The sequence below is a fragment of the Bombina bombina genome, chromosome 4, assembly GCF_027579735.1.
Source record: "Bombina bombina isolate aBomBom1 chromosome 4, aBomBom1.pri, whole genome shotgun sequence".
In the NCBI taxonomy this organism is placed as follows: domain Eukaryota; kingdom Metazoa; phylum Chordata; class Amphibia; order Anura; family Bombinatoridae; genus Bombina; species Bombina bombina.
This window is the reverse complement of record NC_069502.1, coordinates 918,555,520-918,581,745: the sequence shown is the minus strand read 5'-3', so window position 1 is coordinate 918,581,745 and position 26,226 is coordinate 918,555,520. Positions and strand designations below refer to the sequence as shown.

The 26,226-nt window shown below is 37.0% G+C and overlaps 1 protein-coding gene across 1 annotated transcript in view; it reads left to right on the top strand.

Moving 5' to 3' along the window:
* The window catches only part of FAM98A (family with sequence similarity 98 member A), a 77,753-nt gene that overhangs the window by 5,869 nt on the left and 45,658 nt on the right, over nucleotides 1-26,226 (top strand). The window contains exons 3-5 of the mRNA XM_053711868.1: nucleotides 10,312-10,446; nucleotides 12,725-12,909; nucleotides 13,754-13,834. Of these exons, the coding sequence (XP_053567843.1) occupies nucleotides 10,312-10,446; nucleotides 12,725-12,909; nucleotides 13,754-13,834 (401 nt within the window). The remainder of the gene's footprint in view (nucleotides 1-10,311; nucleotides 10,447-12,724; nucleotides 12,910-13,753; nucleotides 13,835-26,226) is intronic.

The following is a 26,226-nucleotide window of genomic DNA, read 5'->3' as shown; positions in this document are numbered from 1 at the left end:
ATAATAGAAGCAAATTCGAAAGTTGTTTAAAATTTGTATTCTCTATCTGAATCACAAAATAAAAATGTTGGGTTTCATGACCCTTTAATCCCCAAAAAAACATTTCCATTGCATTTTAGCCCAGCCACAAAAGGACCAGCAGACATGTCCGTGTTTACGAGGACAAGGCTGTAGACCACTCGCAAGGAAAAACATGCAGTCATCATTGCTTTGCACAAAAAGGGATTCACAGGCAAGGATATTGCTGCTACTAAGGTTGCACATATATCAACTATTTATCAGATCACCAAGAACTTCAAGGAGAGAAGTTCAATTGTTGTGAAAAAGGCTTCGGGGTGCCCAAGAAAGTCCAGCAAGTGCCAGGACCATCTCCTAAAGTCGATTCAGCTGCGGGATCGGGGCACCACCAGTGCAGAGCTTGCTCAGGAATGGCAGCAGGCAGGTGTGAGTGCATCTGCACGCACAGTAAGACAAAGACTTTTGGAGGATGGCCTGGTGTCAAGAAGAGCAACAGAAAAGCTACTTCTCTCCAGGAAAAACATCAGGGACAGACTGATAGGCTGCAAAAGGTACAGGGATTGGAATACTGAGGAGTGGGGTTAAGTAATTTTCCCTGATGAATCCCTTTTCCGATTGTTTGGGGCATCCGAAAAACCTTGTCCGGAGAAGAAAATGTGAGTTCTACCATCAGTTCTGTGTCATGCCAACAGTAAAGCATCCTGAGATCATTCATGTGTGGGCTTGCTCCTCAGCCAAGGGAGTGCGCTCACTCACAATTTTGCCTAAGAACACAGCAATAAATAAAGAATGGTACAAAAACATCCTCCAAGAGCAACTTCTCCCAACTATCCAAGAACAGTTTGGTGATGAACAATGCCTTTTCCAGTATGATGGAGCACCTTGCCATAAGGCAAAGGGGATAACGAAGTTACTTGGGGAACAAAACATCAAAATGATCGGTCCATGGCTAGGAAACTTCCCAGACCTTAATCCCATTGAGAACGTGTGGTCAATCCTCAAGATGCGGGTGAACAACCCCCCCCCCCCCCCCACAAATTCTGACAAACTCCAAGCATTGATTTTGGAAGAAGGTCAGGATGTGGCCCAGAAGTGGATTGACAGCATGCCAGGGCAAATTGCAGAGATCTTGGGGGGAAAAAAGGGTCAACACTGCAAATATTGACTCTTTGCATAAACATAATGCAATTGTCAATAAAAGCCTTTGACACTTATGAAATGCTTGTAATTATACTTCAGTATACCATAGTAACATCTAACAAAAAGGTCTTAAAACACTGAAGCCGCAGACAAAATTAATATTTGTGTAATTCTCAAAACTTTTGGCCAGGACTGTAGATCACTCTTATCAATTTTTCTTCATTCTCCTGGTATCTTTTATTTGGAAAAGCAGGAATGTAAGCTTAGAAGCCAGTCAAATTTTGGTTCAGCACCTGGGTAGCGCTTGCTGATTGGTAGCTAAATGTAGCCACCAATCAGCAAGGGCTACCCAGGGTGCTGAACCAAAAATAAAGATACAAAGAGAGCAAAGAAAATTTGATAAAAGGAGTAAATTAGAAAGTTGCTTAAAAATCCATGCACTATCTGAATCATGAAAACCCATGTTTTTATTTTTTTATATCCATTTAAGAAGCTTCTTATATCATATATATATATAGGGGTCTTGCACCTGTCTCTTTAGTTCTGGGCACAGACAGCTTGTTGACAGCTATACATCCTTTATTTTAATCCTTAAAAGATAAAGAGTTATCAATTGAGTAAAATATATGGTTTGGCGAGGTTCTTTAAAACCTATAGGGTTTGGCAAGAAATCAAGATTTTTCCTCAGAATATTCTCTCCCAAGAAAGCTTAGGAGGACTCTGTCAGTTTCTCAGTTTAAACAGGCTCAACCATTAAAGGACCAGTCAACACTGTAGATTTGCATAATCAACAAATACATGATAAGAAGACAATGCAATAGCACTTAGTCTGAACTTCAAATGAGTAGTGGATTTTTGTTTAATAAATTACAAAGTTATGTCTATTTCCACTCCCCCTGTATCATGTGACAGCCATCAGCCAATCACAAATGCATATACGTATATGCTGTGAATTCTTGCACATGCTCAGTAGGAGTTGGTCACTCAAAAAGTGTAAATATAAAAAGACTGTGCACATTTTGTTAATGGAAGTAAATTGGAAAGTTGTTTAAAATTGCTTGCTCTATCTGAATCATGAAGTTTAATTTTGACTTGAGTGTCCCTTTAAGGTCACAGAGATTCTTTATGGACTCCCCGTCATCAATTAACATTTTTTTTTAAATTAAATGATGGTAACACTTATAGGTGCATAGCTTGATATACCTGACCACCAGACATTTAGAAACTATGCATATTTTTGCTAAATGATAATCCTACTTTCAGTATTTTATCCTGAGTTTGAGGTTTAACATATGATTTGCTTTCTAGAGATTTTTTTTTTTTTTTTTACAAATATAGCCAAAATATTTTTAAAGGTATAAAAAAAAATAAGACAAAAAAATACCGGTATCGGTGCTTCAGTCATAGAAAGTGATGAGACCCAAGAGCTGTAGAAAATTGAAGCCGGTTGTTCTTGATTCAGTAAAAAGCGTGTTGGTCCACAGATTTGCTGTGCAATCAATCCAGTCAATAATACCGGAACCTCTGTGTTTGAATCCGGATGGTTTGCCGCCCGTAGTGCAGGGTGTGTACTCTCAAGTGACACCCAATCAGGAACTACGAAGGAAAGGAAGACAGGCGCAGCCCAATTCAAGTGCAGGGTAATTTATTGTACCATAAGTGTAAGCACACAGTGCATACTTACAAACGTTTAAAAGAATAAACAGCAGTTTCAAACTTAAAACAATCCCTCCAGTGTTGTACTTGAAATCACAGCCCAAGCACAAACGTCTCGGTCGGTAAATACCAAGTCTGGATGCGGAGTGCTGGAAATAAGTAAAGTACTCCTGGTGGTGCAATACAACTATGTACGTTTCGTCTGAGTACACTCAGACTTTTTCAAGAGTAAAATAAGGTGAATACAAACATAGCACTCAAACCGGCTTTATAAAAGAGCCTATGCAGTTAGAACCCTCCATTCAGCCAATAGGATATTACGCTGTGTACATGTTGATACTGCTTTATAAAAAAATAAATAAAGTTGCTTTAAATTTTTATGTAGACTTGAATTGCATTGTTAAATGCCATTTAGTTAGTTTTAACCTCCATTTTATCAGTTTTGCATGCATGGGCATGTGTATGTAATGGAGTTTACAATTCCTACTGAGGAAGCGTGTATTCTTTTATGAATTGCATTCGTCTTGGCTGGATAAATGTTCAGCACTAGGCACCATGCAACCTAAAAATAGGACCTACTCTGCAGTGAAATGTCATTTTAATCTCTAGCATGCTGGTTGTGGAAAAGCTGAAGAGCATTTCCATGCTTCTCTTTTTTGTGATTTCCAATGCTGCACTTAGGGCTAGATTTATCAAAGGCTAGGCGAACTCTGTATGTGCTTCGCCTGTAACTGCGCCCCAGCTCGCCTCCTGAGAAGCGCACATGTGTGCCTGAATTTATAAAAAAAATAGACGTAACTTTGCGCAGGCGAGCTGAGGCGTATTAATGATTATATAAGATCCCCCCCCGGGTTCTTGGTACTTAACCCCTTAATGACCACAATGTACCCTGTATGTCACTGGTCGTTAAGGGTTTTTTCAGGACATAATAGCACAAGTCTAGGAAGAAGACGCTATTAATACCCTCCCTCCAGCAGGTTTTGTGGAATAGAGCAGTCTCAATGCTGGTGGCAAGACCGCGCTATAAAACAATCAAGTCCCAAAAAAGGCCAGTGACATACAGGGTACGTCGCTGGTCCTTAAGGGGTTAATTATAAATTTTGCATGTCGTAAACGGCATTTACTCCCTATTTATCACAGTACATCCTTATAAATATTTACGCCGCAATGTTTTGATTATTAAAAAAGCGTTTTTTAAGTTAATATTTAGCTTATATTTATATTATATAATGTTTTTTGCTGTTTTTGACATATGTTGATAATTTAAGATCGCAAAAATAAATATATTAAAATATCGAGATATATATATATATAAAAATAAAACTGTTAGTACCCATATGCGCCAGTGGAAGCGCAAATTTCTGGCAATAACAGTCTCTTCTTGGCACTGAGCCTTTGAAAAATTAGTTAAAAGAAAAAAATACTGCATCACAAGATGTAAAAGCATGTATTATAATGGTGTTCCCCTCAGTCTGCATGGCGAAATATACAACACGCAATTGAAGCCGAAATTGCAGTTCCCTATCGGCGCAAAGCAATGATAAATAAAAAACTGGACGTATTTGTAGGTCGGCTGTTAAATTACGCCTATTACTAATGTAAATTGTAGCACTCGGGAGCGCGCCTGTGCTCCTAGGCGAATGCAAACTGAGTGCGAAGAAGGGCTAGATTTATCAAAGCCATTCTCCTTTAATTCAGTCCAAAATAGCTCATACGAACTGATCGTCATATTCATCAAAGCACTCTGCGCCTATAATTGTGCAAATCTGAAAGAAACTTCTTCGCACTCAGCGTGCATTCGCCCAGGCGCGCTCCCGAGTGCTGTAATTTAACAGCTCGACCTACAAATACGCCCTGTTACTTATTTATCATTGCTTTGCGCCGATAGGGAACTGCAATTTCGGCTTCAATTGCGTTTTGTATATTTCGCCATGCAGACTGAGGCGAACACCATTATAATACATGCTTTTACATCTTGTGATGCAGTACTTTCTTCTTTTAACTAATTTTTCAAAGGCTCAGTGCCAAGAAGAGACTGTTATTGCCAGAAATATGCGCTTCCACTGGCGCATATGGGTACCAACAGTTTTTTTATATATATATATATATATATATATATATATATATATATATATATATATATATATATATATATATATATATATATATATATATATATATATATATATATATATATATATATAAACAATATTTTAATATATTTATTTTTGCAATCTTAAATTATCAACATATGTCAAAAACAGCACAGAAACATTATATAATATAAATATTAACTTAAAAAACGCTTTTTTAATAATCAAAACATGGCAGCGTAAATATTTATAGGGCTGTACTGTGATAAATAGGGAGTAAATGCCGTTTCCGACAGGCGAAATTTATCATTATTACGCCCAGCTCGCCTGCGCAAAGTTACGTCTATTTTTTTTATAAATTCAGGCGCACATGTGCGCTTCTCCAGAGGCGAGCTGGGGCGCAGTTACAGGCGAAGCACATTCAGAGTTCGCCTAGCCTTTGATATATGTAGCCCAAAGTTTCTTTCAGATTTGCGCAATTATAGGCTCAGAGTGCTTTGATGAATATGACGATCAGTTCGTATGAGCTATTTTGGACGGAATTGAAGGAGTATGGCTTTGATAAATCTAGCCCTTAGACTCACGGGTCTCCTCCTATTTAACTCCCAAAGCAAGAGGCCGTCTACTACTTTCAGGTCACCTTTTGATAAGGCCCGTAAGGGAAGTGCAGAATAAATTGCTGTTGTGTATGTTCTGGGCATTTAAATAGTTAAATTATGCTTCCTGATTGCCTTTGCGACTGGTTGTCAAGGGAATTAATTCACTACTGCTTGCATTGATTTAATATATATATATATATATATATATATTTATATATATATTGTTTCACCTAAAGAGAAAAACTAGCTTCCCTATATCCTGCACCAGAGCATAAGGTCTAAATCATAACTGTATCAATATAGAAATTAACAACCTCCAATATGGGTCCTTAATTACTCCTCAACATTGCAGCAGTTATATATATTCATATTATACAAAGAATAAAAAACAATACATGATTATACTAAGTATTTATTGCTACAGGAGATTTCACAGATTTAAATTACATATGTGAAGATAAGTGTGGGCCCACTTCAACTATTGGTATACCAAAGCAAGTCAGCTGACTAAAAATATATACATGAAAAAAAAGGGGGTTCCTTTTGAAAGGATAATTGTAACGTTCCACTCAGCTTATAATTGTAACTTTTGCACCACACTTCTTTACTTTGTTTCAATCTTCAGTGGGAGATTATGGCAAGGTATTGAACACTCACGGATATTTTTAATCCCACAGTCACAGCTTTGTATTCTTGTGTGTCTATGCAGCTTTCTGGATCAATTATTACTTATCCCAGATTCACAGCTTATACCACATACAAACAAAAAACGCCTCACCAGGTAGGCGATTCTCTCTCCTTACTGCTTATTTGTTTCAAGCAGTCGCAGCGTTATAAATACTGCGCTTACCTTGATTGGAGATCCTCAATATAGTTGTTTAGACTTACTGGACTGCAGTCGTCAATGACCTCCGTTCTGTTCCGCTACTTGGCGGTTTCCATCCGTGAGTGTACCCGCTACTCGACCACCTCTGTGATACAAAATCTCCGGTTAAGCAACAACATGGAGGGTACAGCTGTTACCCTCACAAACTGATTGCATCAAGCGACGCGCGTTTCACCCTCATTGGTCTGTCAAAATAGGGCTTCATCCGGAAGCTGCGACTGCTTGAAACAAATAAGCAGTAAGGAGAGAGAATCGCCTACCTGGTGAGGCGTTTTTTGTTTGTATGTGGTATAAGTTGTGAATCTGGGATAAGTAATAATTGATCCAGAAAGCTGCATAGACACACAAGAATACAAAGCTGTGACTGTGGGATTAAAAATATCTGTGAGTGTTCAATACCTTGCCATAATCTCCCACTGAAGATTGAAACAAAGTAAAGAAGTGTGGTGCAAAAGTTACAATTATAAGCTGAGTGGAACGTTACAATTATCCTTTCAAAAGGAACCCCCTTTTTTTTCATGTATATATTTTTAGTCAGCTGACTTGCTTTGGTATACCAATAGTTGAAGTGGGCCCACACTTATCTTCACATATGTAATTTAAATCTGTGAAATCTCCTGTAGCAATAAATACTTAGTATAATCATGTATTGTTTTTTATTCTTTGTATAATATGAATATATATAACTGCTGCAATGTTGATGAGTAATTAAGGACCCATATTGGAGGTTGTTAATTTCTATATTGATACAGTTATGATTTAGACCTTATGCTCTGGTGCAGGATATAGGGAAGCTAGTTTTTCTCTTTAGGTAAAACAATTCATGTTTTCTTTCACCCGTGCACTATTTTTCCTGATATACAGGGAGTGCAGAATTATTAGGCAAATGAGTATTTTGACCACATCATCCTCTTTATGCATGTTGTTATACTCCAAGCTGTATAGGCTTGAAAGCCTACTACCAATTAAGCATATTAGGTGATGTGTATCTCTGTAATGAGAAGGGGTGTGGTCTAATGACATCAACACCCTATATCAGGTGTGCATAATTATTAGGCAACTTCCTTTCCTTTGGCAAAATGGGTCAAAAGAAGGACTTGACAGGCTCAGAAAAGTCAAAAATAGTGAGATATCTTGCAGAGGGATGCAGCACTCTTAAAATTGCAAAGCTTCTGAAGCGTGATCATCGAACAATCAAGCGTTTCTTTCAAAATAGTCAACAGGGTCACAAGAAGCGTGTGGAAAAACCAAGGCGCAAAATAACTGCCCATGAACTGAGAAAAGTCAAGCGTGCAGCTGCCAAGATGCCACTTGCCACTAGTTTGGCCATATTTCAGAGCTGCAACATCACTGGAGTGCCCAAAAGCACAAGGTGTGCAATACTCAGAGACATGGCCAAGGTAAGAAAGGCTGAAAGACGACCACCACTGAACAAGACACACAAGCTGAAACGTCAAGACTGGGCCAAGAAATATCTCAAGACTGATTTTTTTTAAGGTTTTATGGACTGATGAAATGAGAGTGAGTCTTGATGGGCCAGATGGATGGGCCCGTGGCTTGATTGGTAAAGGGCAGAGAGCTCCAGTCCGACTCAGATGCCAGCAAGGTGGAGGTGGAGTACTGGTTTGGGCTGGTATCATCAAAGATGAGCTTGTGGGGCCTTTTCGGGTTGAGGATGCAGTCAAGCTCAACTCCCAGTCCTACTGCCAGTTTCTGGAAGACACCTTCTTCAAGCAGTGGTACAGGAAGAAGTCTTCATCCTTCAAGAAAAACATGATTTTCATGCAGGACAATTCTCCATCACACGCGTCCAAGTACTCCACAGCGTGGCTGGCAAGAAAGGGTATAAAAGAAGAAAATCTAATGACATTGCCTCCTTGTTCACCTGATCTGAACCCCATTGAGAACCTGTGGTCCATCATCAAATGTGAGATTTACAAGGAGGGAAAACAGTACACCTCTCTGAACAGTGTCTGGGAGGCTGTGGTTGCTGCTGCACGTAATGTTGATGGTGAACAGATCAAAACACTGACAGAATCCATGGATGGCAGGCTTTTGAGTGTCCTTGCAAAGAAAGGTGGCTATATTGGTCACTGATTTGTTTTTGTTTTGTTTTTGAATGTCAGAAATGTATATTTGTGAATGTTGAGATGTTATATTGGTTTCACTGGTAAAAATAAATAATTGAAATGGGTATATATTTGTTTTTTGTTAAGTTGCCTAATAATTATGCACAGTAATAGTCACCTGCACACACAGATATTCCCCTAAAATAGCTATAACTAAAAACAAACTAAAAACTACTTCCAAAACTATTCAGCTTTGATATTAATGAGTTTTTTGGGTTCATTGAGAACACGGTTGTTGTTCAATAATAAAATTAATCCTCAAAAATACAACTTGCCTAATAATTCTGCACTCCCTGTATATTTGGATAATCAGGGAATTTAAAGGAGCGGGTCTCATATATATGAGTAGTGCAATTAGTTGTTATTATATAACTATATATAATTGTAAAATGTAATTAATCATTTTCTTAGGACTTACTTTTTTATTTCTGGATCCGTTGTAGAACCTTTAGCCAGCAGCCCCTAGGCACAAAAGTTGCTGGTTTATTGGGACACCAAAGTGAAGAAAAGGACAATGTTTCGGACCTCTAGTCCTTAGTCATGTCATGACATGACTAAGGACTAGAGGTCCGAAATGTTGTCCTTTTCTTCACTTTGATGTCCCAATAAACCTGCAACTTTTGTGAATTGGTGAGTGCTGCTGTTTTTCTTGGACTACAATATGTTTTTCTGGGGGATTTGTGTGGAGCTCCTGACAGATTTGCACCACTTGTTACTGTGCTATTGGACTTTGCTTTCCAGCCACCCCTAAGACCACATCTACTGCTGTGGAGTGTTTGGAGCAAGTCATTCAGCCCAAGAGAAGGCTGATGTCCACCCCTTCCTCAGTCTCCCAACCTGAACAGTCTCCCCAGTGCATCTGCATATTTTATTATTACTGACACTTGTGTGAAATTGGTAATAATGGAGCGGGCATCTATATAAAGCAGCGGCCCCATTGTTAGCCATGTGATAGGCTCATTTAACATACTACAAGAACTAAGATATATGCAAAGCATATATTATCTACAAGTGTCATTTTTAAATACATAAATATTGCATTTTCAGTATTTACTGTCCTCTTAACTGTATGTGCGTGTGTCTTTGGTGGTCAATTCTGCTTGTCCATTTTTGGCAATTAGTTTTGTGTGTGTTGACATATGCCCACACCCCTTTGCATGGGTTAAACACACAGATGTGCAGGGTCGATTGTGATAAAATGATAAAAATTTACATGTACATTTTTTTTTTTTATTTTTTTTTTATTTTTTAACTATAGTGGCTTTTTAATAATTCAGTTTATATTAAGAGGAATGGCATTGAAGGATTATTTCACAGGTAATGGAAATAGGAGCAGTCTTCTATTTTAAGCTATAAGACTTGTGTATATATTTAAAAGAATGGATTTTAAAAACTTTTACTAAACTGGTCTTCCATTCATACTGTAAACATTACATCTTCTCTATCTCTTGATTTAAGCAAAATGTAGATGTTTATTTCAAATGACTGGTCGTTTTTATTCAGAGGTACCAATATCCTTTGTATCTGCTGGGTCCACTAATTGAAACTTTTACATCCACCTCATCATTTCTAAGAGGTTATAAGACCACCTGTTTGAAAGTTTGAAGTTGTCATGTCATTGTAGGTTTAAATGGATTAGATTCCAAATATAAGTCCAAGCGTGAGGGGACAATCTGCTTCCTGCTGTCGCCAAACCACTTTATCGTACACTTATGCATGGTGTAATTTTAAAGTAAACGTCCTATTGTTATAGTGCAATAAATGTATTAATATGCCTTTTTGTTTTACAGGTCCTAATGAAGCAGAAGGATTTCAGCTTGAAGTAAGTGGCCTTCTCACAGAGATGAACTGTCCATATGCATCTTTGACATCAGGAGAGGTTAATAAACGGCTTCTCGACAAAAAAAATTGCCTCCTCTTGCTAAGTAAGTTGATTTTCTGTTTTATTGCATTTTTAAAACTTTATTTAAAATAGTTTGAGAGTTACAAATAACACAATTCAAAACTCGTAGATCTGGTTATAACATTTTACCAATTATTTCTGAAGCTGTGATCCAAGATTTAGTTAATACAACAGAAAATTGAAAACCCAAAGCTGTGTGTTTAGAAACTAGAGATTTTGTGCCTCAGTGTGAATTTAATTATTCTTTCAAAAAAAGTATGAAGGACAATACAAAACTAGATGCAGTAAATAAAAATAAAATAATCAACAAACAAAAGAAACATACAAAAAATGAAACTATTTGAGAATTTAATAGATGGTAAAAACTAAATAAACAAAACCATTCTACATTTCTAAATTAAAATTGTGTATATATAAAATAGATATATATTATTTAAAGGGTCATGAAACCTATTTTTTTGTTTAATCAAGCATACAATGTTAAACACATTTCCATAATTTACTTATATTATCAAAGTTACTTCATTCTCTTATTATCCTTTGTTGAAGTAGCATGAATTTACTACAGGGACCTAACTGAACATATCTGGTGAGCCAATGGCAAAAGCATATATGTGCATCCACCAATCAGTAGCTAACTCCCAGCAGTGCCTTGCTTCTCCTGAGCCTACCTAGGATTACAAAAGAATTAAGTTAATTGTAAAGTTGTTTTTAAAGTTTAAATTTGACATTGATGTCCCTTTAGTTAAATTATGTATTCATTTTTCTCTGCAGAAAAGTTTGCCAGCCAGGTTGTTATTATAAAGTAGGCAGGTGGGGGGCAGGGTAATACTTTCTAATGTTATTATTTTCTGCTATCCAAAGCACAAATTAATTGCATAAATGTACTTAAAGGGACATGAAACCTAAAATTGTTCTTTCATGATTCGGATAGAGAATACAATTTTAAACAACTTTCCAATTTACTTATATTATTTAATTTGCTTCCTTCTCTTGTTATCCTTTGCTGAAAGGTTTATATAGGCAAGCTCATGAGCAGCAGAGAACTTAGGTTCTAGCTGTTGATTGGTGGCTGCATATATATATATATATTGATTGTGATTGGCTCACCCATGAGTTCAGTTAGAAACCATTAGTGCATTGCTGCTCCTTCAACAAATGATACCAGGAGAATGAAACAAATTAGATAATAGTAGTAAATTAGAAAGTTGTTTAAAATTGTATTCTCTATCAGAATCATGAAAGAAAAAATGTGGGTTTCATGTCCCTTAAATGATGTGTGCAATAAACATTGAACAACTGTAGATTGTAAGTTCCCACGGGAATAGGGCCCTCAATTCCTTCTGTATGTGTTTGTACATTTTGTCCTGTCTCTTAGACGTTTTTATTATTGTTTTTTTTTTTTTAAATGAACTGTATCCATGGACAGCGCTGCGGAATATGATGGCGCTTCATAAATAAACTATAATAATAATGTTTAGTTAATATTAGCTTAATATTGGCTAAAATTTTAACTAGGTGCTCAGTAAAAAATTAGCTGGGTGGTGCCCCCATTAAAAGGTCCTGGGGAGGTCACTGTATTATTTTAAAGGTTATGTTCTAAAGAAAGGAGTATGACCAACCATAATAATGTAATGCTGTAAAGTAGAATGAATAAATTAATAGAATATTATGATTGAGAGATGCATGACTGAATGGGTAAAATGTGATTCATATTTCCAATATTTTTTTTATATAAGTACCATTTGGATTGGTCTGTAACAAGACATTTCTGATTAAAAATAAAATTGCTTTTTAAGGTGTATATCCTTTAGAAGCTGTGTATGTCCCTTTTTTAGAGAGGCATTTGGATAAACTAATCTGATGGTAGATGTGAAATTGTAATTTTATTTTTTAGGACTAATTTATTTGGTGTTTCATTTACTTTTACAATTGTCTTTTTTAATCTAGTGTTACTTTCAAAACTTGAACTTGGGTGGTATTCCTCAAAGAAATTCAGTTTACTTATTTTTTCACTAGATGGCAGTATCCAGACTGAAAATATACATTATTTCTTTGCCATTTGAACACTCAGATGAATTTATTCAATCATGTTGCTATCTTTAAATGGTGTGTGTGTGCAAGGAAAGGTTTTTACTGTTATCCTGATATAGTTCATTGTTTCGGACATTCTTGACATTGTATATGATGATGAGGGATTTATTTGAGTTGATGTTAACATCATATTCTTGGCATTGTATAGGATGATGCATGACTTTATTTTTCATACCTCCATTGCTGTATATTTTGCTTCTCTGTAGCATATCTTGTTTCGGAACTTGAAGCTGCAAAAATGCTATGCATAAATGTCCCAACGAAGAAAGACCAAGAAGCTGCAGGTAGTGAAGTGTTTCAGGAGCTGAAGACTATATGTATGACACTGGGAATGTCTAAGCCACCCGCCACCATAACCATGTTCCAGTTCTTTAGCGGAATCGAAAAAAAAGTAAGGCTGCTTTCTTTCTTTTTTTTTTTTTTTTCATTTTTGTTGTCTTTCTCTGCCCAATGATGTTGTTTCTAGCAAATTCAGTAGATGCTTTAAAAAATTGATAATAGGAGTAAATTAGAAAGTTGCTTAAAATTGCATGCTCTATCTCAATCATGAATGAAAAAATTTGGGTTTCATATCAGTTTAAAAGTAGTAACAGGAATGTGTCAAAGGTTAAACTTAATAGGTTTGAGGTTTTTTTTTCCAACCTATATTACTATATAATTATGTTACCAAACTGTATAATTTATATATTTGTGTTATTTTTTTAGATATTATTTAAAAAAAACAAAATGTAAGTTGTATATTACAAAGTTTTTAGCTTTTTACTTTAGATTTATAATTACACAATAAAAAAACAACTGGAAAACTTACTTGTAAAAAAAATATATATATAAATAAAGTATGGCTTATCCAAGAATTTGAGAATGGTTTTTATGAAAACATGACACTTTTTTTTTTTTTTTTTTTTTTTTTTTTTTTAAAGAAAGAATTTATTTAAATAGATCAGTCTACTGTAGTTGTCTTTTTGACAAGTTAAAACTACATTTTATATTAAATCACAACAGTAGTCTTGCTCACTGCACTTTATATTGCTGTTTTTATTATATATATATATATATATATATATATATATATATATATATATATATATATATATATATATATATACATATACATACACAGTATATATATATATATATATATATATATATATATATATATATATATATATATATATATATATATATATTTTTTTTTGAATTTAATTGTGTAAAATGACTTTTTCTTTTTCTTTCAGGTTAAAGAAACATTAGCAAAAGTGCCACCTAGTCATTTAGGAAAACCTCTCCTTGGCAAGGCACTGGGACCATCTCATTGGGTAAGTACACTCACTCTTGTGATTAATTTATTGTGCTGACCTGAACGATTTGTGTATTTACAAATTCAACCAACATGGCTCCGGTAGTCATTTTTTGCAGAGCTCCATTAGTACAGAACCCCCTAAATTGCATTACATGTAAATAATGTTCCTGACAATCCCTGAACCTTCCAGGTTTTGCTATCATTTCTTGGTGGTGGGGATGTATCGCCTCTAATGAAGGCACATTTTTCCATTAAGGTGAAAATAAATGCTAACAGGACATGAGAAAATAGAGCAGTGATGAAGAGAGAGGGAGAGAAAGTACAATGTGAGACGTACCCCAGGATAGTGGTTCTTCCAACCCAATTTGATCTGTGACACCCCTAATTTATTTTCTACAAGCCATTTGCATTCACTATTAAGTAGATGGGTAATATCAATAAGCTACTACTTGGCTGCCAAATTCAATCATAAAAAATCTTTTTTGCAAACGTTGGATTTCTCACTGAAATTATTTACACACAACTACTGCAGTCATAAGGCTAATGGTTGTCAAATCGTTCTAGGGTCCCCTTTTTTCAGAAACTTTGGCATTGATTTTTGGCAATTAGAAGGCCTCTAATTGCAATTGCACACCTTATTTTTTCCCAGCAATGAAGGGGAATATCAGGTAGCTTGTAAGGTTAATATTTGCTCTAGTGTAGGGATTATTCTCCCACCTGACACATCCCCCCCCCCCCCCCCCCCGAAACCACTCTCTTCGCCACTCCCCCACATTGGCTGCCAGTATGCAGTTAAGGGCTTTATTTTTTAATATATTTGTAATTATTTTTATTTTCTTTAAAATGTCTGTAGTGTAGGGTTCCCTCTCCCCCCCTCCAAACAATGTTCTTTCCCCTGCCTAACATTTGTTCCTAAGTGTAGGGAACCCTGCCCCTTCCTCCCTCCCTCCTCTGGGCTGTTCACTCGTTACAGGGTGTGACACAGACAGCGTCTTTCTCTGTAACGATCAGCAATCTGGCTTCATATAAAGGTGACCTTCTGCCACCTGGTTGCAGTTCCTACTGTCTAAGCTGACCGCAACTTGCGCCTCTGTGTTGGATGTAGGTTCTAGTTTGCTGGGCAAACTACTTTGTAACATAGTACTTACTTCTATTTAGCACAAGGGGTTAAGGTCTAGGGGAATCTTTGTAGCTAAATCAGTTGATGCTTTTTCTAATGGATTGGAATAGACCGCACTATGACTTTAAATTTATTACTGAAATAAAATACTTAAATAATGCAGTTTGACTAAAGTGAATAAGAGAGGATTTATATATATATATATATATATATATATATATATATATATATATACACCCCTCACATTTTTGTAAATACTTTATTATATCTTTTCATGTGACAACACTGAAGAAATTACACTTTGCTACAATGTAAAGTAGTGAGTGTACAGCCTGTATAACAGTATACATTCGCTGCCCCCTCAAAATAACTCAACACACAGCCATTAGTGTCTAAACCATTGGCAACAAAAGTGAGTACACCCCTAAGTGGAAATGTCCAACTTGGGCCCAAAGTATCAATATTTTGTGTGGCCACCATTATTTTCCAGCACTGCCTTAACCCTCTTGGGCATTGAGTTCACCAGAGCTCCACAGATTGCCACTGTAGTCCTCTTCCACTCCTCCATGACGACATCACGGAGCTGGTGGATGTTAGAGACCTTGCGCTGCCCCACCTTCCGTTTGAGGATGCCCCACAGATGCTCAGTAGGGTTTAGGTCTGAAGACATGCTTGGCCAGTCCATCACCTTTACCCTCAGCTTCTTTAGCAAGGCTGTGGTTGTCTTGGAGGTGTGTTTGGGGTCGTTATCATGTTGGAATACTGCCCTGCGGCCCAGTCTCTGAAAGGAGGGGATCATGCTCTGCTTCAGTATGTCACAGTACATGTTGGCATTCATGGTTCCCTCAATGAACTGTAGCTCCCCAGTGACGGCAGCACTCACGCAGGCCCAGACCATGACACTCCAACCACCATGCTTGACTGTAGGCAAGACATACTTGTTTTTGTACTCCTCATCTGATTGCCGCCACACACGCTCGACACCATCTGAACCATAAAGTTTATCTTGGTCTCATCGGACCACAGACCATGGTTCCAATACTCCATGTCCTTAGTCTGCTTGTCTTCAGCAAATTGTTTGCGGGCTTTCTTGTGCATCATCTTTAGAAGAGGCTTCCTTCTGATACGACAGCCATGAAGACCAATTTGATGCATTGTGTGGCATATGGTCTGAGCACTGACAGGCTGACCCCCCACCCATGGGACTGCTATTGAACAGCTTTTGGAAAGCAATGCACTAATTAAAATAGCCAGTAGGTGGAGCTGTCCGCTTGTTTTGCAGCAAAGTTATGCAACTTAACAGCCTGAAATTGATCTGTGTATGCAGATCAGACCATATCTATCGAGCAAAATTTAGCAGGCACTTCCCTACTATCTTCCTGTCCAGCAGCTTGAGGTGAGGGTGCCTAACTGCTTATTAATCACTGCAGATTGAAATGCATATAATAGGTGCAGACCCAATATTATCTAACATGCTAACAATGCAGAGAACTGATTGCAGAAAAATGCAAGTAAAAAATGTTTTTGATCATTAAACTTAGTTTGATGATGATACAATCTATATTAGTATGTTTATAATGCTGTTTAGCATTTAAAGTCTTTATTTCAAAGCTTTAAAAATAATGTATTAGGTGTTACTTATGACAATTTTGAGAGGGGCCTGGAACCTAACTCCCTCACTTCCCATTGACTTACATTATAAACTGGGTTTCAATTTACAACGGTTTCGATTTACAACCATTCCTCCTGGAACCTAACCCCGGCGTAAACTGAGGGCTACCTGTATGTGTGTATATATATATGGGATGCACCGAAAAATTCGGCCGAAAATGGGTCTATCCCATTTCGGCCGAAAGAGGGGAAAACCGGCCGAAAATTGCATGTTCTATGTGAAATTAAATTGACCCCTATGCACCACAAAATCAACCCCTGGCAGCCAGATTTGTATCCCTCTAAGTGTCCTCCCCCGTGCCTCACTGACCGCAATAAGTAGTTAGAAGACGCATCTAAATTTAGCCCCGTGTGGCTGGGTTATTTCTAGGCCATATTCAACTTTAACTACATGCCCCAGAATGCCTTGCGGGTAGAGGGGGTGCGGCAATGTGGGCTGTTCACTAACAACTTGAAGCAGAGGCAGAGTGAGAGAGGGAACTTGCCGTGTCAGATGAAATTTATGACACTTGCCTGCAGAGCCATATAGTTATACTTGTAACAGATCCTCCGGTCAGTGAGTGTGTGAAAGGATCATACGTATATTTACCCTTATCTGGCTCCCTGTCTAACTGTGACTTTATTTGAAAAAGCAGCTCATTGAGTCCTGCACAAATAAAGTCACGATTAGACAAGGAACCAGATAAGGATCCCTTACAAGTAACTATATGGCTCTGCAGGCAAGTGTCATAAATTTCATCTGACACAGCAAGTTTACTGTGTAAACAGACAGAGCAGGCTGCAGCGTGGTTTCAGTACAAGCAGCTGTTACCTCCTCCTCCTGAGTCCTGCACAAGGTGCTGCTTTTACAAAAGTGTCACCGCCAGACAGGGAGCCCAGTCTAGATAAGAATGAATTATATGCAATATGTAGGGGCCGTTTGCACACTGACAGGAGAACTGTAATTGTTTGGGCTACAATCCACAAGCACTGGTAATACGATCTCTTGCATTCCTCTGTGTCTCAGTACAAGCTGCCTGCTGTGTACCTCAATGCAGATTATGATGTGGATGTATGTGTGTGTGTATATATATATATACTCACTCCACATACACACACACACACACGTATTTGTGTGTATATATATATATATATATATATATATATATATATATATATATATATAAAATATATGTGTGTGTGTATATATATAATATATATAATGTGTATGTGTGTGAGTATATATATATATATATATATATATATATATATATATATATATATATATATATATATATATTATATTAAAATATATATATATATATATATATATATATATATATAATTAAAAGTCTTATATTAATAATAATAAAATTATAGAAAATACTGTTTTAAAATCATTTGGGGGAAAAAGTCATTTTCGGTTTTCGGCCAAGGGCATCCTGAATTTTCGGTTTCGGTCTAGAATTTTAATTTCAGTGTGTATATGTATATATGTACGTGTGTGTGTGTGTGTGTGTATGTGGATATATATATATATATATATATATATATATATAGATGGAGATATATATATATATATATATATATATATATATATATATATATATATATATATATATATATATATATATATATATATATACTGTGTGTGGATATATATATATATATATATATTGCAGAAAAGAGCACTCTCACCTAATCCACAGCTGCCTGGGTGCCAGCGGGTTAATATACAAGATATATGAAGACACTCACTGGTCTTTTCAAAATATATTTAATGAAATAAACGTGACGTTTTGGGGACATACTTTCCTTTCTTGAGGAGAGTGTGTGCCCGAAACGTCACGCTTATTTCATTAAATATATTTTAAAAAGACCAGTGAGTGCCTTCATATATCATGTGTGTGTATGTATATGTATGTGTGTGTGTATGGGTATATATATATATATATATATATATATATATATATATATATACCGTCCAAACAGCTGATCCACCCACCAAGGGACAACTACCTGGGTTTAGATATTTGGATTGGGTTTAGATATTTATCCAAAACGAAATGCACTCACGGGAAAATTTTGGGTCTCAGAAAACCAAAATTTATTTTAACGTTTTGGGGAAATTTGCATCCCCTTCATCAGAACAACAATACTTGTGAAAACACAGCATATAAAGCTTAAACATAAGTGATATACACACCTCATCCTGTACCTCTGGCGCCCAACACTCTGTTTGTGGAACGCACTCCTGCGTTCCAGCAGATCATGAGACCAGAAGTGACATTTTGCAACTTCTGGTCCGGGATATTTTAGGTGAAATAAAAAACAAATAACTGTTAAATATTTAGCTCCAAAGCAAGTCTATTATAAATCCCCTCAATAGCAAGTGTGATGATATATACATATAACATCTATAGTGATGACTTAACATTGGATCAAACACAATTTAACAAAACCCATCCTTATCAAACTTAGTCCTTATCACAATTATTTAGGCAGGCTACGTGTATTGTTGCTATAGCAACAGACACCTTCACATTTCTCATACGCCAATTTGCACATACAATTTCTAGTGGTGTTGGATTACTCATTCTATTGAGTCTCCATGTAGGGTTTCAAATCTAATGTGTTTAACACCTCCCCGTGCTAACATATCCTTATTTCCATTTATGCATACCAAAGTTAAACTAAAAAAGGAACAATAAAAGTAAAATCGTAATGAAACTAAAAAAACACCTAAATGTATTACCTTTAGGCATACATTCATTAATCTCAAAAATGCTCCAATATAACTGCCTCTTTTTCGTCAGATTAATGCAGGGATTACTCCCTGTTAGTTGTTATTCTTAAATCACACATACAACAATCTCCCGTATTGATATATTATTGAATATTCATACTGTCAGATATCTTGACATCCCATAATGTTGGATGTTATACTATCCTCATTTATTTTGCAGAGTGTCCTTTCCTAGCTCATCCTTCTTCTGGCTTTTTCATTTTCTGTACCTTAGCGATTTACACCTGTGTATAAATTGAGTGACTATGGGTGGATATGCCTTAGGCCGGTCTCCTGTGTCATAGTATTAGTCACGGTATTCCCCAGTGACAAAAAACAATTGGTACCATACCAAATGTATACCACTTCACCTCACACGGCTTTTAGTATCTCCCCTGCACTCCAGGTATGTTACACTCCGTGTGTTGCCCCTTATGACCACAGGTACCAGTTCCAATCCATAGTTTCCCATAATTTGTGTATATCTATGTATATGTATAGTCACACAACCACATATATTAATAAGAGAGTGACCTCAACCTATCCTTATACCTGGTGAGAGCGGGAGGTAATGTTAATCATCCATCCCACTCCACCTACAGATTAAGGTAGCATATGTGTGGTCTTTCAACCCAACTAAAAGCCCTTTATCTGTCCAATAAGTACTAGAAGGAATTTTATCCAGTTGAATGCACCGCTGGTATGTAACACAATAGGGACTAGATTAGAAGCTTAAAGTCCAGAGCCGAATTCAGGCCCCCCGGATCAGTGATGTGCAGTGACGTCAGAGGCTGGTGAGGCAGTGGCTAGGATATGCCTTCATTCTTTAGATATCCTTTGTTGAAGAAATAGCAATGCACATGGGTGAGCCAATCGCATGAGGTATCTATATGCAGCCACCAATCAGCAGCTACTGAGCATATTTAGATATGATTGTCAACAAAGGATATCAAAAGAATGAAGAAAATTAGATATTAGATGTAAATTGGAAAGTTATTAAAAATTGCATGCTCTTTCTAAATCATTAAAGAAAACATATGGGTTTCATGTCCCTTTAAATGGTGTCTTAGAAAACTGGCCAACTTAGTAAACATCTGATTTTAGTCTTAAGGATTGTAACAGAAACTCTTGCCAGATAACAAAATGCTTGCTCTGATTATGAGATCTAGAAATCCAGGCTCATTAAAATATGTTTAAAACATACTTTTTACTTTAATGCTGCAAATTATGCTTATAGATTCCTTCATTATTCAATAAATATAAAAATGTCTCTTGATCCAGTGGCGGCTGGTGAAATTTAAAGATGGTGGGGCGCTTGACCCCACCCCTTTAAATAAAGCCACATCCTCAGATGGCACCACTAATTCATTAACCCCCTAATAGCAGTCCTACTACAAAGACTTACATTAGGTTAATAACACAATATAGAGAGTCAGAACGTACGAATAAAGTATGGAGACATAACTTACAAAAATATGAACTAAAAGCTATTAAAACCTTGCAAAATGATACCTCTGTGGTCATTAGACCGGCGGACAAGGGTGGTGCCATAATCCTTATGGATTATGTTGACTAGAGGGATGACATTTTGCAACAACTGTCTGACTCCAGTACATACAGAATACTACTAACATATCCTACACATAAATTTAAAATACAGTTGGATGACCTACTATGTCTTGGATTTGAACAGGGGTTTATTACTGAACAGAGTAATGAATTCTGCCATACCTAATATCCCAGAATCCCGATATTGTACACAATCCCTAAGATACATAAAACCATGACACATCCACCAGGTCGCCCCATTGTGTCTGCAGTACAGTCCCTTCTCCAACCAGTGACACAGTACATTGATGTTTTGTTACAACCTATTGTGAGAGACACACGTTCCTTCTTACTAGATACAAATGATCTTATCAGACAACTCAGGGAAGTAAGGATTCAGGATGGTGACCTTCTTGTGACTCTTGATGTCAATAGTTTATATACTATTATACCCCATGAAGTGGGATTGAAAGCTATTAAAGCACATCTATTTAAGTCACATCTATTAGGGGGGTTCAAATGTGCTAGGTTTCTTACATTTGTGGTCAACCACTCCGAATGTTCTATTAAGTTTAAATATGTCCAATTTCAGATCCAATTCTGAGATACCAGCACTGGGGACAAATGATAGTCCCTTGTTCAGTAACCGTCTCTCTGTTTGGGTCAACTCATGAGAACTAAGGTTGACTACTATATACTCTGTCTGCCTCGGCCTGTGCCGAATGTTCCGCCCTCCTGACATGTGGTCTATGGTTCCTCCCCCTCTTGACCTCGTGGTTACCCCTAAAAAATGACTTTGAGTAGCATACCCTCTATGTGAGAAAGAATAGCCATGTGGGGGTGTCATTATCCATATTAGAAATCATAGATGTATTTCTACCAGTGTCTGATGAATCTACGCCGCTGGTATCCACAGTATCATATCTGACTCTTTGTGTCCTCTGTCTCCTCCCTTGCCCCTCTTGTGTATTTGTGAGCCATTTGTACACATTTCCCTGTTTGTAATCTGTATTAACTGTATCCAGTTTTCTGTTCTTAAAAATAACCAACTCATTCTGATACTTTTCTTTCTGTTGGTTTAATTTACTTAACCAATTATCCTGTGTGTCTGCGGCTAAGCTGCTTTTGTGTGCTGTCTCAAATGTCACTATTTCAAATTTTACTTTTGCAAGTAGTGTAGTAACCTCCTCAATAACTAGTAAAATAAGCTCCAGTGAACACTTGTTAAGAATATAACACCATTTTTTTCTAAACTCAGGATTCTCCCTGCCAATGGTAGGAATATTACGTATCTGAAATCCTCTTGGGATATGACTAAGGCAATGGTATTCAGATAGATAACCACCATGCAGGGATAAATCTACCTCATGTTTCTTTAGTTTTAATAATGAATATAGATTAACAGGAGTCTCACCAGTGGTTCTTGTAATGGGAGCAAATAATATGCGTGTTGCATCATACAATGAATAGTAGACAGTCCCAGTCTGTGCCACAAGTGCCTGTAAGGTTGGATCATCAGTCATGGATTCCCTGGCATTGGAGGGGTCCTCTTAATTCTGTAACAGGGGTTCCATTTTACAAAGTGTTGTCTCTACTCAGAGATGGACTTAGTTCATACAGCTGGAGCAAGGTTGAGACAAAAAAGGACAGACAATAAGTAGGAAGACAATAAGGTTGGGGGTTCTCAGCTCACCATATAGTATACCGTCCAAACAGCTGATCCACCCACCAAGGGACAACTACCTGGGTGCAGATATGTATCCAATATGTATCCAAAATGAAATGCACTCACAGGAAAATTTTGGGTCTCAGAAAACCAAAATGTATTTTAATGTTTTGGGGAAATTTGCATCCCCTTCATCAGAACAACAATACTTGTGAAAACACAGCATATAAAGCTTAAACATAAGTGATATACACACCTCATCCTGTACCTCTGGCGCCCAACACTCTGTTTGTGGAACGCACTCCTGCGTTCCAGCAGATCATGAGACCAGAAGTGACATTTTGCAACTTCTGGTCCGGGATATTTTAGGTGAAATAAAAAACAAATAACTGTTAAATATTTAGCTCCAAAGCAAGTCTATTATAAATCCCCTCAATAGCAAGTGTGATGATATATACATATAACATCTATAGTGATGACTTAACATTGGATCAAACACAATTTAACAAAACCCATCCTTATCAAACTTAGTCCTTATCACAATTATTTAGGCAGGCTACGTGTATTGTTGCTATAGCAACAGACACCTTCACATTTCTCATACGCCAATTTGCACATACAATTTCTAGTGGTGTTGGATTACTCATTCTATTGAGTCTCCATGTAGGGTTTCAAATCTAATGTGTTTAACACCTCCCCGTGCTAACATATCCTTATTTCCATTTATGCATACCAAAGTTAAACTAAAAAAGGAACAATAAAAGTAAAATCGTAATGAAACTAAAAAAACACCTAAATGTATTACCTTTAGGCATACATTCATTAATCTCAAAAATGCTCCAATATAACTGCCTCTTTTTCGTCAGATTAATGCAGGGATTACTCCCTGTTAGTTGTTATTCTTAAATCACACATACAACAATCTCCCGTATTGATATATTATTGAATATTCATACTGTCAGATATCTTGACATCCCATAATGTTGGATGTTATACTATCCTCATTTATTTTGCAGAGTGTCCTTTCCTAGCTCATCCTTCTTCTGGCTTTTTCATTTTCTGTACCTTAGCGATTTACACCTGTGTATAAATTGAGTGACTATGGGTGGATATGCCTTAGGCCGGTCTCCTGTGTCATAGTATTAGTCACGGTATTCCCCAGTGACAAAAAACAATTGGTACCATACCAAATGTATACCACTTCACCTCACACAGCTTTTAGTATCTCCCCTGCACTCCAGGTATGTTACACTCCGTGTGTTGCCCCTTATGACCACAGGTACCAGTTCCAATCCATAGTTTCCCATAATTTGTGTATATCTATGTATATGTATAGTCACACAACCACATATATTAATAAGAGAGTGACCTCAACCTATCCTTATACCTGGTGAGAGCGGGAGGTAATGTTAATCATCCATCCCACTCCACCTACAGATTAAGGTAGCATATGTGTGGTCTTTCAACCCAACTAAAAGCCCTTTATCTGTCCAATAAGTACTAGAAGGAATTTTATCCAGTTGAATGCACCGCTGGTATGTAACACAATAGGGACTAGATTAGAAGCTTAAAGTCCAGAGCCGAATTCAGGCCCCCCGGATCAGTGACGTGCGGTGACGTCAGAGGCTGGTGAGGCAGTGGCTAGGATATGCCTTCATTCTTTAGATATCCTTTGTTGAAGAAATAGCAATGCACATGGGTGAGCCAATCGCATGAGGTATCTATATGCAGCCACCAATCAGCAGCTACTGAGCATATTTAGATATGATTGTCAACAAAGGATATCAAAAGAATGAAGAAAATTAGATATTAGATGTAAATTGGAAAGTTATTAAAAATTGCATGCTCTTTCTAAATCGTTAAAGAAAACATATGGGTTTCATGTCCCTTTAAATGGTGTCTTAGAAAACTGGCCAACTTAGTAAACATCTGATTTTAGTCTTAAGGATTGTAACAGAAACTCTTGCCAGATAACAAAATGCTTGCTCTGATTATGAGATCTAGAAATCCAGGCTCATTAAAATATGTTTAAAACATACTTTTTACTTTAATGCTGCAAATTATGCTTATAGATTCCTTCATTATTCAATAAATATAAAAATGTCTCTTGATCCAGTGGCGGCTGGTGAAATTTAAAGATGGTGGGGCGCTTGACCCCACCCCTTTAAATAAAGCCACATCCTCAGATGGCACCACTAATTCATTAACCCCCTAATAGCAGTCCTACTACAAAGACTTACATTAGGTTAATAACACAATATAGAGAGTCAGAACGTACGAATAAAGTATGGAGACATAACTTACAAAAATATGAACTAAAAGCTATTAAAACCTTGCAAAATGATACCTCTGTGGTCATTAGACCGGCGGACAAGGGTGGTGCCATAATCCTTATGGATTATGTTGACTAGAGGGATGACATTTTGCAACAACTGTCTGACTCCAGTACATACAGAATACTACTAACATATCCTACACATAAATTTAAAATACAGTTGGATGACCTACTATGTCTTGGATTTGAACAGGGGTTTATTACTGAACAGAGTAATGAATTCTGCCATACCCAATATCCCAGAATCCCGATATTGTACACAATCCCTAAGATACATAAAACCATGACACATCCACCAGGTCGCCCCATTGTGTCTGCAGTACAGTCCCTTCTCCAACCAGTGACACAGTACATTGATGTTTTGTTACAACCTATTGTGAGAGACACACGTTCCTTCTTACTAGATACAAATGATCTTATCAGACAACTCAGGGAAGTAAGGATTCAGGATGGTGACCTTCTTGTGACTCTTGATGTCAATAGTTTATATACTATTATACCCCATGAAGTGGGATTGAAAGCTATTAAAGCACATCTATTTAAGTCACATCTATTAGGGGGGTTCAAATGTGCTAGGTTTCTTACATTTGTGGTCAACCACTCCGAATGTTCTATTAAGTTTAAATATGTCCAATTTCAGATCCAATTCTGAGATACCAGCACTGGGGACAAATGATAGTCCCTTGTTCAGTAACCGTCTCTCTGTTTGGGTCAACTCATGAGAACTAAGGTTGACTACTATATACTCTGTCTGCCTCGGCCTGTGCCGAATGTTCCGCCCTCCTGACATGTGGTCTATGGTTCCTCCCCCTCTTGACCTCGTGGTTACCCCTAAAAAATGACTTTGAGTAGCATACCCTCTATGTGAGAAAGAATAGCCATGTGGGGGTGTCATTATCCATATTAGAAATCATAGATGTATTTCTACCAGTGTCTGATGAATCTACGCCGCTGGTATCCACAGTATCATATCTGACTCTTTGTGTCCTCTGTCTCCTCCCTTGCCCCTTTTGTGTATTTGTGAGCCATTTGTACACATTTCCCTGTTTGTAATCTGTATTAACTGTATCCAGTTTTCTGTTCTTAAAAATAACCAACTCATTCTGATACTTTTCTTTCTGTTGGTTTAATTTACTTAACCAATTATCCTGTGTGTCTGCGGCTAAGCTGCTTTTGTGTGCTGTCTCAAATGTCACTATTTCAAATTTTACTTTTGCAAGTAGTGTAGTAACCTCCTCAATAACTAGTAAAATAAGCTCCAGTGAACACTTGTTAAGAATATAACACCATTTTTTTCTAAACTC